General features: G+C 37.2%; 1 protein-coding gene across 12 annotated transcripts in view; it reads left to right on the top strand.

Moving 5' to 3' along the window:
- Nucleotides 1-15,215, top strand: part of robo1 (roundabout, axon guidance receptor, homolog 1) — a 285,299-nt gene that overhangs the window by 228,839 nt on the left and 41,245 nt on the right. For all 12 annotated transcript variants that reach the window (XM_079886416.1, XM_079886417.1, XM_079886418.1 and 9 more), the window contains 4 exons: nucleotides 1,753-1,910; nucleotides 8,357-8,477; nucleotides 9,988-10,126; nucleotides 10,301-10,428. In XM_079886416.1, the coding sequence (XP_079742542.1) occupies nucleotides 1,753-1,910; nucleotides 8,357-8,477; nucleotides 9,988-10,126; nucleotides 10,301-10,428 (546 nt within the window). The remainder of the gene's footprint in view (nucleotides 1-1,752; nucleotides 1,911-8,356; nucleotides 8,478-9,987; nucleotides 10,127-10,300; nucleotides 10,429-15,215) is intronic.

The following is a 15,215-nucleotide window of genomic DNA, read 5'->3' as shown; positions in this document are numbered from 1 at the left end:
CATATGTACACACACACACACACAACTTTCCCCACAAGGCCCTGTTAGAAAGCAAGCATGCTATCAGGTTTCTCAGCTCAGGGTGCAAATCAAGCGTGAGTTGGGTTCACACAACTCTGCAAACTCAATCCAAGTTTGTTGATCCGCTGCGAAAATCTGAATCCCTTAGCTGATCCATTGAGAGCGAACACAGTTCACATTAGACACTGACCCTCATCTCTCTCACCGGCCAGTGATCTTCTGGTGTGCATGTGTGTCTTTCCTCTATAGACTGCCTAATTAAGCCGGTCGAGGAAAACGAGATGCCTGTTGAAACCCTTGGCTGGAAGGAATGATATGCTTGAGAGATTGTTACAGAGAAATGATGGAAAAAGAGAGCAAGAGATGAGGAGAAGAAATTATTTCCATTTCTTTCAGCGAATCACCTCCGTTTGGACATTTTTCAGTGGGGAAAGGAGGACTTTTACCTGCTGTGACATTACAAGCAGTAGAAACTGGAATCATATGGCCAATTAAGTGCTTAAAGTCTTAAAGGAATTTGGAGGCAGTCAGGAGTTCAGGTTACCTTGAGCATCTCACTTTGATCTAGAGCTGAGGGTAATCGTGCCGACAGGAACACGTTCAGGGGCGTGAGAGCCCAAAGAAGTTTCCATTTCTGTCGACTTGCACATACTTTTATGAAAAAGGGGAGAATTACTGATACATAATAATTTTTAATGTAATATTTATTATTTAAAAAAAAAATAAAAAAAAAAATAAATATATATATATATATATATATATATATATATTTATATATATACATGTTTCTTGAACTCAAAATCATCATATTAGAATGATTTCTGAAGGATCATGTGACACTGAAGACTGGAGTAATGATGCTGAAAATTCAGCTTTACCATCACAGGAATAAATTACATTTTAATATACATTTTTATTAAACTAAAAACTGTTTAAATTGTAATAATATTTCACTGTTTTTACTGTATATTTGATTAAATAAATGGAGCCTTGGTGAGCAACAGATGCTTCTTTCAAAAAAATTACAAAATTGTAATGTTTCCAAAACCAAGGTGAACATTAATATTTTGTAATAATGCCCAATAAGATCAGAAATGTGCTTTGCAAAAGCAAATATGGTTTCACATTGACTATAAAATACTTTCTAGGTTGGCAGCTCACTGGGTTTTGGAAAATATCTCGAGTCAAGTTGCTGTGTTTCACCACATGCGCTTTTCCCATGTCATGTGTATATAATTTAAAACATTGGACTAATCTAATGTGCTGCTGTACAGTATCTACATGGCACTGTGAAAGGCATGCTTTCTCGGATTAATGGGAACGCTTTAAGCAAATCCGTCAGAAGGGTAACAGGGTCGACTAACATGCTTAGACCTTAAACACGTGTGTTTTTTGGGTTCAGACGTTATTGCACACTTCAGCAGTGGTCTAGATGAATGTTCAATCTCGTGTCCCACATTAATATCACTTACATTTCCATGCAGGAAGAGCACTTTATATTCCAAACCCTCTTTTGTGCTTTTTTAGCTAATGTAAACAGAAGTTTTAGGTTTAATCTTTGTATGTTTGAAGTACATTAGAGGTGGTTTGCACTTGGAAAGAGTAGAAAAATGATCCTCTCATGGTTTCTAATTTGTTATTCCTCTTCTTTAAATGTTAGCGTGTGTAGTTTCCTGATAGAAATGCTGTTCGTGTTTCTAATATCCCTGTTTTTCTCTCTCTTTTTACCAGTTCTTCGAGATGATTTCCGACAGAACCCCGTGGACGTGATGGTGGCGGCGGGCGAGCCAGCGGTCATGGAGTGCCAGCCGCCCCGTGGACACCCAGAACCCACCATCTCCTGGAAGAAAGATGGAGTCACCATTGACGACAGAGATGAGAGGATAACGGTAAGCATATCTGACAGTGATTCCAGCTGGTTAGTGCTGCTTCATCTAGCTGGTGGAAGAGTGTTTTACACTGGCTGGTTAAACTGGCAAAATGGGCTTTCAATATAACTTGTCTGCCTGTGCAGTAGAAAGGCGAACACATTTTTGTAATTTTGACTAGAGAAAACATAGAAAAAAGGATGTTGTCTTCCCTTTTACCAATAGGTAGAAAAACTTCAACACCCATAATGCACTGGGAATGTTGTCCAAGGCCACTCCCACCAGTCTGCAACTATTGGATACACTTGATTAGAGTCAAATATTGATTTAGAAGGAAATACTTTTTAGCAAACTTTTAGTCATAATGGTGTCGACTTATAGTTCCTGTGTGCAAGAATTCAAAAAGTAAACGTTTAGCGGGAATGAGTTTCCGTTTCCTGTGAAGGATCCAGTGTGTTTTAGGCAATGGCTAAAAGCTGCAAAAATTGTAAATATGGAGAGAACGCTGCGAAAATCTTAACCTCCGTGTTTGTAGTCAACGCTTTAAACTGGATGACCACGAGCACAGTGTTTTGGGTCAAACGGAGGGGAAAAACTACCATTCTGTCAGTAGTTCCTCTCGAAAGAAAAACGCTGTCTTGTACAGGTAAGAAAGCTGTTGCCATAGTGTTCCACTTTCACCATAATGCTGTTTAAAGAGTAGACAAAGGACGATACAGTTTTCAGTGATAAACCCGTCCCTTACAATAACTGTTCTGTTAAAGGAGAACTCCGGTCAATTTTAACATTGAGCTCATTTTTTTGTAAATTTGGAGTGCTGTCAGTACAAAGAACAACGACAAAAATCGGTGTTGCCTACACCGTGTTATCCTCTTTTTAAAATTTGCACCCTGTTGACTTCAATGGGGCAAGTTTTAAACCTGCTTTTAGCCTCTTAACATCCTTGATGTGTCATTACAAGTGCCCAGCCATGTGAGTGATTCCTTCAGAGTGAACACGGGTGAATCTGACTGCAGTAGATGTGAAAGATATTAATAAAAATGAAGTTAATTCAGCCAGCGCTCATACCTGTGTTTTCTTCCTGTTTTCGGTCGAAGTCCAAAGTAGTCGATTGTCGAGTTCACGCGCATAGGTTTAGTTACCTATGATCACGCGCGTGAACTCGACAATTGACTACTAAAAGCAGGTTTAAAACTTGCCCCATTGAAGTCAACAGGGTGCAAATTTTAAAAAGAGGATAACACGGTGTAGGCAACACCGATTTTTGTCGTTGTTCTCTGTACTGACAGCACTCCAAATTTACAAAAAAATGAGCTCAATGTTAAAATTGACCGGAGTTCTCCTTTAATAACCCTCTGTTGATCCGACGAAATACAAAAATGCGGAAGTATAATCTGTAGTTTTCATGAAAGCTCTGGAGCTGTCAAAGGTCAGAGCAACCGCAAAACACATCATCCGGTGGACTTTTGCTGAGAAATAAACGTGAATTTCTCTGTCCTAGTAACATGGACGAATAGTAAACAACATATAAAGGTTGAAAATCGGCAAAGTTAGATTTTAAGCTCGGCTGACAGGATTTGTGGGAAACTAGAATTTTATCCGCCTAAAACAGTAGTCCCACTTCAAAATTAATGACTCAAATAAATTTACTGCTCAAATAACACACATTTTTTATGGATGACTTACTGTTGCTGTATTCAATAAAAAATATGAGCTTCACATCCGGCCTTGTGTTTGCAAATCAAACCAGGTCCCTTCCTAATTTTCATTTTAGAGGTACTAACGAAGACCTGCTGATTTGTTAATAAAAAAGACACAGCGAAAAGAAGTTCCCTTATTTAATGCATGTGGATAACAATTGCTTCTGCTGCATTTTTCCAGCAAATGAAGGCCGATTAGGGCTTCTGCTGATGAGTGTTTAAACTGCGTCATGGCCGACTCTGTCGGGGAAAATTAATGGAGCCCATTCATCTGATTGGAAGGGCATGTGGGAATGAAAGTTTGCCTTCGCCAGCGTTCACGAGCCGAAAACTCTCTCTCTGCTGATTTAATGCAGTCTTTAAACCAGGGCCACCAATTAGGTTTTTCTAATTAAATGTGTGGGAAATTAAGTAACGGGATAAATCAGGCCTCTTTTGTCGTTAAAAGAGTGACTTTGATGTGCACGCCGCTGCTCGTTTTCCACGTGGCTTATTTGTGTAGAATAAGGCTAAAGGTGGTTTGGGGGGTTTTGTTATTTTTAATCAAACCGTAGACAGGGTTATTTTGAGAATATCATTTTACTGCTTAGCACTGACTAAAAAGGCAATGAAGGAATGTGTTACGCATTCCAAAGTTACGACAACTTGTAACTATGATGTTGCGATTGTGCTGATTAGAATGGCTGAATCAAACCAGATCAAGTTCGTTGTTGATGTTAGTGGTGGTGGTGGTGTATGTGTGTGTGTGTAGCTTATCTGTAGTCTGCAGTCTACAATTATGTAGACATTAAACTGTATGGTCATCTCAACACACCCACATGTTAGCACTCCTATCATTATGAGGACGTTTCATAGGCGTAATGGTTTTTATACTGAACTAAAGACATTTTCTAGCCCCTAAACCTACCACTAAACCTAAACAGAAAACATTCTGCATTGCTACATTTTTAATGAAAAACCATTTAGTATATTTTTTTAGCAATTTGAATTATGAGGACATCGGCATGTACTCATAATGCAGGGGGCATGGCCTGAAACCTGAATATACACTACATTACAACGGTCCTCATAATGTAGGTCAAACACACACAATTTAATATTGGCCATATGTATGTATAGATAGACATGTTGTTGTACCGTCTTAAATTATGTAAATAAAAAGATGCTTAGAAAAATTAAAGGAAGCACAAAATTGTAATATATATATCGTGAGCTTAGAATTATAAGGTTCTATCTCCGTTTAGGGTAGTTCCGAGATATTGAGCATCAAAGTTTTTACATCCCAGCTGGCACAACTGAGATGGAACCTTTTTATTTTATTAATAACTACTAACAAAATATTTTTTTACAAAAATAACACCACACAGGCATTAATAAACACCTAATGGATCAGATTATGTCAAAAACTCAATTTCGACCAAAAGTGGAGATAGAACCTTATAATTCTAAGCTCACGATATATATATGTATGTATGTGTGTGTATATATATATATATATATATATATATATATATGTATGTGTATATATATATATGTATGTATGTATGTGTGTGTATATGTGTGTAAATATGTGTGTATATACATATATTTCTCATTGCTGTAATAATAAAAATAAATAAATAAAAACAATTATTTATTTATATAATTTTATTATTACAGCAATGAGAAAAAAAAAATATACACACACATACATACATACATACACACACACACACACACACACACACACACACACACACACACACACACACATGTGTGTGTGTGTGTATGTATGTATGTGTGTGTGTGTATAAATAAAAAAATTATCATTGCTGTAATATGTTAAATATATATATATATATATATATATATATATATATATATATATATATATATGTAATGTGTGTGTGTGTGTGTGTGTGTGTATGTATATATATATATATATATATATATATATATATATATATATATATATATATGTAATGTGAATATATATATAAATAAGTATAAGATTTATTTATTTTTATTATTACAGCAATGAGACTTGAGAGTGGCCATTATGAGAATGGAGAATGGTTTAATTGTGCAAAGAGTGTAAACATGTTGTTTTCCTTTAAGAAGCATCTTTGTCTTTGTTTTTTTGTTTGGGGGCAAAATGCACTTCACAGCAATTAACTGATTTTTTTTCGAAACATTGGCTCAACTACAGCTCTGCACACAGCAATGAGCATCAGCATTATTCATTTGTTTTGCGTTCCACTGTTATCTCTAAATTAAGGAGCTCCAATGTGGCCATTAATTGCTTTTCAGCAGTAATTGCTGCAGTCTGCTCAAATTAACTGGAGCAGCGCGCTCTGTATTGTTTTGCAGCTTTTTGTTCTGAGTTGGTGTGTGATTATCATGGTCTGCTGAGTGACTCCACACCGTGAGCCCTGAATGAGCACGCATGAGCCAAACCACACAAGACAATAGGCATGCGAATAAAGCAATCTCCCAATGCTCAGATTGATCGCATCCGAGGACGGAGGGAGCGAAGGCGTGTTCATTGACTCTGGACCGAGAGTAAAGCTGTCCTGCTGTGATGGAACTCCAAATATGTGTCTGCGTGTACTTTGGACGTGAAGAGGAGTTTTTGGGCTGTCTAGCAGAGCTCTGCGGCATGTTACGTGTCATAGCAATCACATAGTCATTTTGTTATGGAACCTAGCAAGCTTCCTATCTAGACAGTTGTTAAGTTTCTTAGGTGCGCTTTCAGATTCTGCTACATGTTTTCATTAACAGATAAGGCAACACCACAATACATTGCAACAAGCAGCTCGCTATCTTTTGAAATGGATCTTGAGTTTTTCCTGAGGCACATTCTCACTTTTCCTTTGGGTTCTTCACTGTATTAGTTCCTAAAACTCACACACACATTCTCCCACTCCTACGTCTGACCTGACCTTGTCTGCTTTGCGAGTCTTGTGCCGTTTCAGCCGTTAAGCTCTCGCTCAAACAAACAGTAACATAATGACACTTCAAAACCTCTCCAACACCATAGGGTGCCTTAAATAAACTCACCCTCCTTCCTTTCCCCTCCGACCTCTCCTTTGTTTAAAGACTCTTTTCCACCATTAATATTTAGGAGAGGCGACAGGGCTCAAGAATGCTTCAGAACGTTTTAGAACGTGTCCGGTTTGGAAGTACTCAGAGACGTCCCATGAGACCTAGTGAATGTTTTGTTTAGATGTTTGCAGTCCTTTAAATGTAAATGACTGTAAAACCAATCTGATAAAACACTTATTTTACACCTCTGAGAGTTTGTGAACAGAGTGAAAAATGTACATTTTAATGTTCAATGTAATACTATCTTTATACTTCTACCATCTTTTGTTTCATCGTTCCATCAACCATCCATCCATTCATATTTTGTTTCATCATTCCATTCATCCATAATGTTTTGTTTCATTGTTCCATCCAACCATCTTTTGTTTCATCATTCCATCCATCTTGTTTCATCTATGCATAAACCATCCACCATCCATCCATTCATCTTTTGTTTCATCATTCCATCCATCCATCCATTCATCCATCAAAATTGCATAATCTTTTGTTTCAGTGTTCCATCAATGTTCAATGTTCCATTCAGCCATCAACCATCTTTTGTGTACAGATGGTTCTATCCATCAACCATCCATCATCTTTTGTTTCATCGTTCCATTCATTCCATCCATCCATTTATCCATCAAATATCCATCATGAATCCATCTTCGTTCTATTCATCCATCTATTAATCCATCAAATATCCATTTTTTGTTTCATTGTTCCATCCATCATTCATCCATCCATCATCTTTCGTTTCATCGTTCCATCCATTCATCCATCCATCATCTTTCGTTTCATCGTTCCATTCATTCATCCATCCATCTTGTTTCATCCATCCATTCATCCATCCATCCGTCCATTCATCAATCCATCCATCCATCCATCATCTTTTGTTTCATCGTTCCATTCATTCATCCATTCATTCATCCATCCATCTTGTTTCATCCATCCATTTATCCATCAACCACCCATCATCTTGTGTTTCATCGCTTCATCATCCATCATCTTTGTTTTATCCTTATTTCATCCATCCATTCATCCATCCATCCGTCCATTCATCCATCCATCCATCATTTTTTTTTAGCTACAGTGTCACATTTTAGTGCAGACTTGAAGATTGAATGTGGCATTTGTGTCTCATAAGTGTAATATCTGTATCTAATTTGTAAATGATGGGATATACAGCGAATGCCTCTGGTCTTTGTCACTGAGACTCTGTTTACACATTCCACATGTTAAACACAGTCAGATCCAGCCGCTGGACTCAACACTGACCGCAGTGAATGATAATCAATGAGACATGACATGATCTGCCATAAAGTGAACCCACATGTTGACCTGTGTAAGTGCAGGCAGGTAGGGGGCCGTAGGAGATCCGCCACATTCTGATCCCCCTCATTGACTCTCGCCGTGTGGTCCCCTGATGCGTTGTGTGTGATTTTGATCTGCTCAGGTGAAAGAGGACCCCCAGCTGCCTGTACAATTGCCTGAGAAAAAAAAGGGAAGCTATAAGCCACCTGAATAGCCACAACACACATTGCACTTATATATTGATAATACAGTATATATACATGTATATATAATTATTATTTTATTTTTGCAGTAGTTTTTGTGTGATTATGGATGAGTTTGCATTGTGTCGCATTGTGTCACTATGTCCTTTAATCCTTATATTTATGACTTCTCATATGATCTTTCCATCAGATACGAGGAGGAAAACTGATGATTACCAACACCCGCAAAACGGATGCAGGGAAGTACGTGTGCGTGGGAACCAACATGATGGGGGAACGAGAGAGCGAGATCGCAGAGTTGACTGTTCTTGGTAAGTTTTGGATATATTTCTGCTTTAATTTATGTATTTCAGTAAATCAGAAGTCTGATTCTCAAATACTCCCGCATGTGATCTGCCTTCCTTAAGATGCACATGTGTATATATAATCAGGTTCCCACACAAACCTCTGGTGCATTTGATTGTGAAAAGCATGCAGATGGATTCACTTAAACACACACACACGTTGTATGAAGTGTTTGTTTATGGGCAGAGCAGGAGAGAATCCAGATGTTTAGAGTTTGTGTGCTTAGCTGTAGGAAGACTCCAGCGTGTCATTGACCCCGTTTAGGAGACATGGACCCTTAAACCTTATCATCAGAGTTTGCCATGAAACAAATACCAGCTCACCCTTCACACTCCCCTTCATTCACACATACACACAAAAATATACATTGTGTCGTCCAACACCTTAACATATCAGTTTACACTATTCCACATCAGAGCTGTGGCCTTTGACCTTCCCTCCTTAATCCCTGCAACACAGCCTTCCTCAACGCCATCATTATTCAATGTCTGCTTGCATATTTACACATTACAGGGAGAAAGTCACCAGCCATGCCAAGTCAAGTCTAGTTTATTGTCATTCTCAATTTAGATCAAGTGTAAGAAATGGAGCAAAACATAATTCCTCCAAAAACATCTCCTCAGATTCAATTTAGAGGTGAAGTGTGCCATCCTTAGTGGCAGTAGAGTCACAAAACAGAATGTCAAAAATAATGAATGTTTTATAACAGATTTTGAATACACTTCCCCATGCCATTGGTTGTTCAAACAGATAGCCCCTCCCCTAACCCATTCAAACAGATAGCCCCTCCCCTAACCCATTCCATTGGTTGTTCAAGAAATCAGAACACCTGAATGAACTGCCATGATAAACATGCCTTTAAAGGGACTGTACTGATGTTTCTTCATATCAGTGGGTTAGATAATCCTAATCTTAAAGGGATAGTTCACCCAAAAATGAACATTTTATCATATACTCGTATACAAGTTGTTCCAAACCTGTATGATTTTTTTTTTTTGTCTGTTGAACACAAAAGAAGATATTTTGAAAAATGTTGGTAACCAGACAGTTGATGGTCCCCATTGACTTCCATAGTATGAAAGAATATATATACCATGGAAGTCAATGGGGACTAGAAACAGTTAACTTACACTGTTCAAAATATCTTATTTTGTTTTCAACAGACCAAAGAAACTCATAAAGGTTTAGAACAACTCGAGGGTGAGTAAATGATGACAGAATGTTCATTTTTGGTTTAGCTATTCCTCTTACAGATTATTAGTATCCTAACATCAAAGAGATATGATCTTAATAAATAAATCAGATAGGAAGATTACTTTAGGATTAGCTGCATGAATGTTTAGGCTAAAACAACAAGTCAGAATTCAATAGATGTAGATCGCTGGAAGTTCATAATCGGATAAGCGAAGGGAATATCTCATAGTGAAGTCTGGGAAACTTCTTGCATTGCATAATACGCTTTGTGTTTGTGTGCAGAGAGGCCCAGCTTCTTGCGAAAGCCGAGCAGTCAGTCTGTTCTGGTGGACCAGAGTGTTGAGTTCAGGTGTGAAGCTCAAGGAGACCCCGTGCCCACCATCCGCTGGAGGAAAGAGGACGGAGATCTACCCAAGGGACGGTACGAGTGATAAAACGTCTATTTAGCCTATATTAAGCCAAGTAAATGCGAATGAGAAATGCCTGTCCTTTAAAGTCTTAAAGCACCTCTTGATAAGATAGAGTCCATGAAGTGTATCAGGATGGCCTTGGTTAATTGCATCTACAGTATGTTTGTGTATCGTCATCTTCTCAGGCATGAGATCTGGGAGGACCACACTCTCAAACTGAAGAGACTGACTTCAGGAGACGCCGGTACTTACACCTGTCAGGCGGAGAACATGATGGGGAAGACGGAGGCCAGCGCCACCCTCACCGTCCACGGTAAGAACATCTCATCTCACGCTGTTTGACAAACCGCTTTGATCCTGCCAGCACTAATCTATAATTTGAAGTAACCAATGCTTTTGGTGGACGGGAATCTGAGTGTGTGTGTTTTTGACCTCTTTATTCACAGCTGTTAGTTTTTTTTTTGACAGACGTTTTCAGCTTTGACAGGTTGTCAGATTGATTTGTCCGAATGGATGCTGGATCGTTGTGAATATCCCCCCCCCCCCCCCCCCCCCCCCCCCCTAGCTGTTGGAAAACTATATTTTTTCTGAATCCTGTGAGTGAGACAGGATGATTTCTGTCATTTTACTGAAGCATCATTCCCACCACAGTGTCATTTCCACATCTCAGATGATTTATTGTGTTTGATAACACCCTATTGTGGAAATTACATTGTTTAAAATAGCTTGGGTTAAATTTGAAGCTTGTATTTTTTGCATCCTGAATGCACAAAACAAAATAACATTTTCAACTTTTTGGTCAAAATTCCTTTACTTTTATCACTAATTGCAATTCATATTTTATCACAATCATGCTCCTCACTTACCAAATAACCAATTCTTTATTCTAAAACTTTATTTGGGTCAGAATTGTTTGTCATGGTGAAAATTGTATAGTACAACCTAGGTATTGTCGTAATGTGTGTACTAATTGATATTTTTCCCAATAAATATTTAAATATTGATTTGGATTAGATTTACGTCACTCATTTGGTTTAGAATTGGATAATTTTGGTAGTGGATTATCAAAATTAAAATTGCAAGGTCTATTTAACAAAGAAAAATGTATATTTAATAGAAATGATTTAAAGTTAATAAAAATACCATCAATCCCTACAACATAAAGGTGGCTTATTTGTAGAAACACCCATACATAAGAACACATCTATTTTACTCTAGGTCCATTTTGTTTCGTCCTTTTCACTTTAAGTCCCCTCGAGTGTGTTTCACACTCTTGAAGGCTCAACTCTTCAGAGAACAATGTCCACATTGTCTCCTGACACCCCTGAGCAGTTTTCTCCTTCTCCTCGTTGCACCGCTTATTGCTTTTACTGGTTTTTATTGCTTACAGAAATTGCTGAATTATTATTTTACATGTGTGTTTAGCGGGCCAGTAGCATTGGAACCAGACTTATAAACACGTCTGCTTCAATAACCAATCTATCCAGCGAAAGAGGCTTATTACTAAACTTGCCTTTGGCATAACATTGCTTTCCAGATGCCAAGGAATGAGATTCATCAAAATGATGACTTGTATTCGAGAATGTCTTTTGTCTGGTTGGTGTTTTGAAGGAATTGCATTAGTGAGCTGCCTTCCTAGACAGCATTTTTTGGCATCATAGGTGCATTGAACAGTCAATTGATTCTTTAAACGATTTGTCAATTCAGAATTTGTACATGTCAAGCGCACATGTACACACAAACACACACATTCTCCGAGATAAGTAATTTGGAATAAGAGTCAGTTCTCTGTTAAAAGGCCATGAAAAGATAATGTTGGGTACAAACGAGGCCTCTCTCAGCTGGCGATTTAGTCATTAGTACTGATGTATTTGAGGAAAGTGCTAGAATGCCATGCGAGTCCCATGAGTAGCTCCGCTAATGGGCCATGGAAACAAAGTAGAGCGAGAGCCGCGACCATTGCCAAAAGAGCAAACGGCCCCGTCCAAGTCGAGTTCTCTTTAAGCAGCTGTTCTCAAATCTACCGCTTTCCCTCGTTTCTCACCCTTCGTTTGTGTTACTCAGGCCATTTGGAGTCAATCCTGCGAGATGGACAGAGTTATTGCATTTAAAGTTTAAAATTGGCTTATTTACTGTAGTCGCTTAACAAATGTCCTCGGTTTTATTGTGCGCGATCCATCATTTCTTAACATAAGTTGCATTAGCTAACATGAACTAACAATAAACAATGTGTTTTGCAGCATTTATTAATCTTCGTTAATGTTAGTTAAAAATCGTTTGTTAACGTTAACAGAGATTATTAAATGCTGTAGAGGTCTTGTTCATTGTTATTTTATGTTATCTAATCTAGTTAAATAATGTTAACAAATGAAACCTTATTATGAAGTGTTATAGAAAATTCTTCTTTTCATTCAATCTTTCATTAAAATGTAATTCTCACCTGGCAAAAATAGTAGTTTGGAAAAATTTCACTTTATGGATGCTAAATGCTTTTTGAATGCCATTTAATGTTGTTTTCACACTTTTTAAAGATACGAGTCCTGGAGATTGAGGGTTTGTACACAACAAGAGGGTTAAAATGCTAAATCGCTGATCAAGCTTTTAAGAATTTGCATTTGTTTTAAAGTTGAAGTTTAAGTGTTTCATTTCCACACACTAGCGGTAATAAACAGATTTGCAAACATAAAAATATTTGAGAAATAATATCAGCATTCAGACAAGCTTGTAGTCCCGCCTCCAAATTAATGCCATTGGCTGAGCCAGTGTTATGTCGGGCTTGTGGTGTAAAAATGACACACTGTAGCTTTAAAAGGGTCAGACTCCAGGTCACATTGTCCACCTAATAAAACCTTTGGCCAAACCAGAAGAATAAAACCTCCATTCATGCCTCACGCTCACAACTCAAGACCGATAGAATAGTTTCTTTGTGTGGTTTATGCCATATATTTCAGCCTCATGATATATTTACAATGTGTGTGTGTGCTTGCCACACCTTATGTTTCTTGTATGTTTTTGTGTTATGCTCATAAATACATCACTGCACTGATTTTGTTCAGTAAGCATTTCCTGTCATTTTTGCTTCATGTTGTGTGCGGTTAATTTGCTCATCTCTCACATCTGTGTTTTATCATGCTTCTATTTTTTTGTTCCTCTTTCAGTTATGTCTGGTAAGTTGCAATTGTCACCCGTCACCATTTTTGCTGCATTGACAGCAACAGGAAGTTGTCAGAACCACCATCCATCCACCTTCCATCCTTCCACCAATCAGCACGCTTGTCTGGGTTGTCACCGGCAACAGTGACAGCACAGCAGGCCTGGGTAAAAACTAATGCTCGCTCTGAGCGTACAAGGTAACGTCAAAATTGCCTCATTTTCTTCCCACTTAGTTGAAAATTCTAGCTTTATTCCTCCGGACGCTTTACGGCAGTGTATGATTTGACAGGTTTAAGATTGGTTCACCGGTAGAAGGAATCGCTTGTCGTCGTAGGGGGTCGTACTTTGTGTCACATATTATGAACATATCCTTATTACAAGATGAAACGGCTCCGTGCTGTTATGGACTCTGAAGTGGAGTTTGCGTCAGGAATCAGCATCTCTCCACTCCGAGTCATTAAGATGCATGAAAAACCGGCATCCCAACGACGTCGGTTCCATTAAAGAGTGTCAGTACGGGACAGATGGCCCAAATTTATCCCCCCATCTACATGTAAATTTTATTGCTTTGTGCCCTTGTCCATGCAAATGAAGCAGACGTGGCGATCGTGCCGTTTTTATATTGCGTCTACATATGTTTTTATGTTCCGGAATACCTGCATATCCTTCCATTAAACACCAGTGTGACTTTCTCTTTTATTTCCTGCCGTTAAACGTCACGCTGAAGGCTTGAGCTCAGTCCGTCTCTAGTGTATTTATATCCATGAAATTTGGCTGATATCAAAGACCCCCTGAAATCAAAATTGGAGATTTGCTAGTAAAAGTTGACAACATAATTGTTTTGCAGAAATGTACACACAGAATATACAGAGGTCCAAAAATATTAACAACTCATCTCTGATTCATGGCATGTCTAAGTGTGTGCCAGTAACATAAACAAAATATTATTGACCCAACTTCCTGTTTCAATAGAAAATATGAAAATATTATAAACTCTTTACTTAAAGCCATTTATATATACACATATATATATGGGCTGTCAAACGATTAATCGCGATTAATCGCATCCAAAATAAAAGTTTGTGTTTACATAATATATGTGTGTGTATGGAGTATAATTATTTTCTATATATAAATACACACACATGTATATATATTTAAGAAAAATTTGTTATTTATATATAAAATATTTATATATAATATAAATTATATATAATATAAATATATATACACAGTATATACATGCAAATATTTCTTAAATATATACATGCATGTGTGTGTATTTATATATAGAAAATAATTATACACCGTACACACACATATATTATGTAAAAACAAACTTTTATTTTGGATGCGATTAATCGCGATTAATCATTTGACAGCCCTAATATATATATATATATATTATAACTTTGCTTATAATTGTTTATGAAAAGATATAAGGCATAACCTACATTATGAATACCTTTATAATGTGTTATTCATAAAGTCTCTACATAGTATTCCCGAAAACCGTGCTTAAAAAATCCATTTCATAACGTTGTTTTAAAAAAAAAGTGTTTTTAAAAAGTTTTTTTAACCTTAGAAAATGCATTTACAGTTACACTCACAATGGAATAAAAAAATTCATAATAAATGTACATAATAAACAATATAATTATTTTTTAAAGAAAACAATGCATTCAGCACAGAAGCATTAAATTGATCAAAATGTCAGTAAAGACATACAAATAAGTGATGTTCTTTTGAACTTTCTATTCATCAAAGAATCCTGAAAAAAATCGAGATTTCCACAAAAATATTTAGCAACTGTTTTATATATTTATTTTATAAAATACAAATTACTTTATGAAAGAAAGGCTTAATGAGTTGCTCCATAGACTTCCATTTTAAATGTATTCATGTAAATGTGTTTTTGTTCGTTTTTACAATCCAAGAGTCAAAATA

The sequence above is a fragment of the Squalius cephalus genome, assembly GCF_949319135.1.
Source record: "Squalius cephalus genome assembly, chromosome: 11".
NCBI lineage: Eukaryota > Metazoa > Chordata > Actinopteri > Cypriniformes > Leuciscidae > Squalius > Squalius cephalus.
Note: the sequence above shows the minus strand (reverse complement) of the source record. Positions and strands in the feature narration are given on the sequence as shown.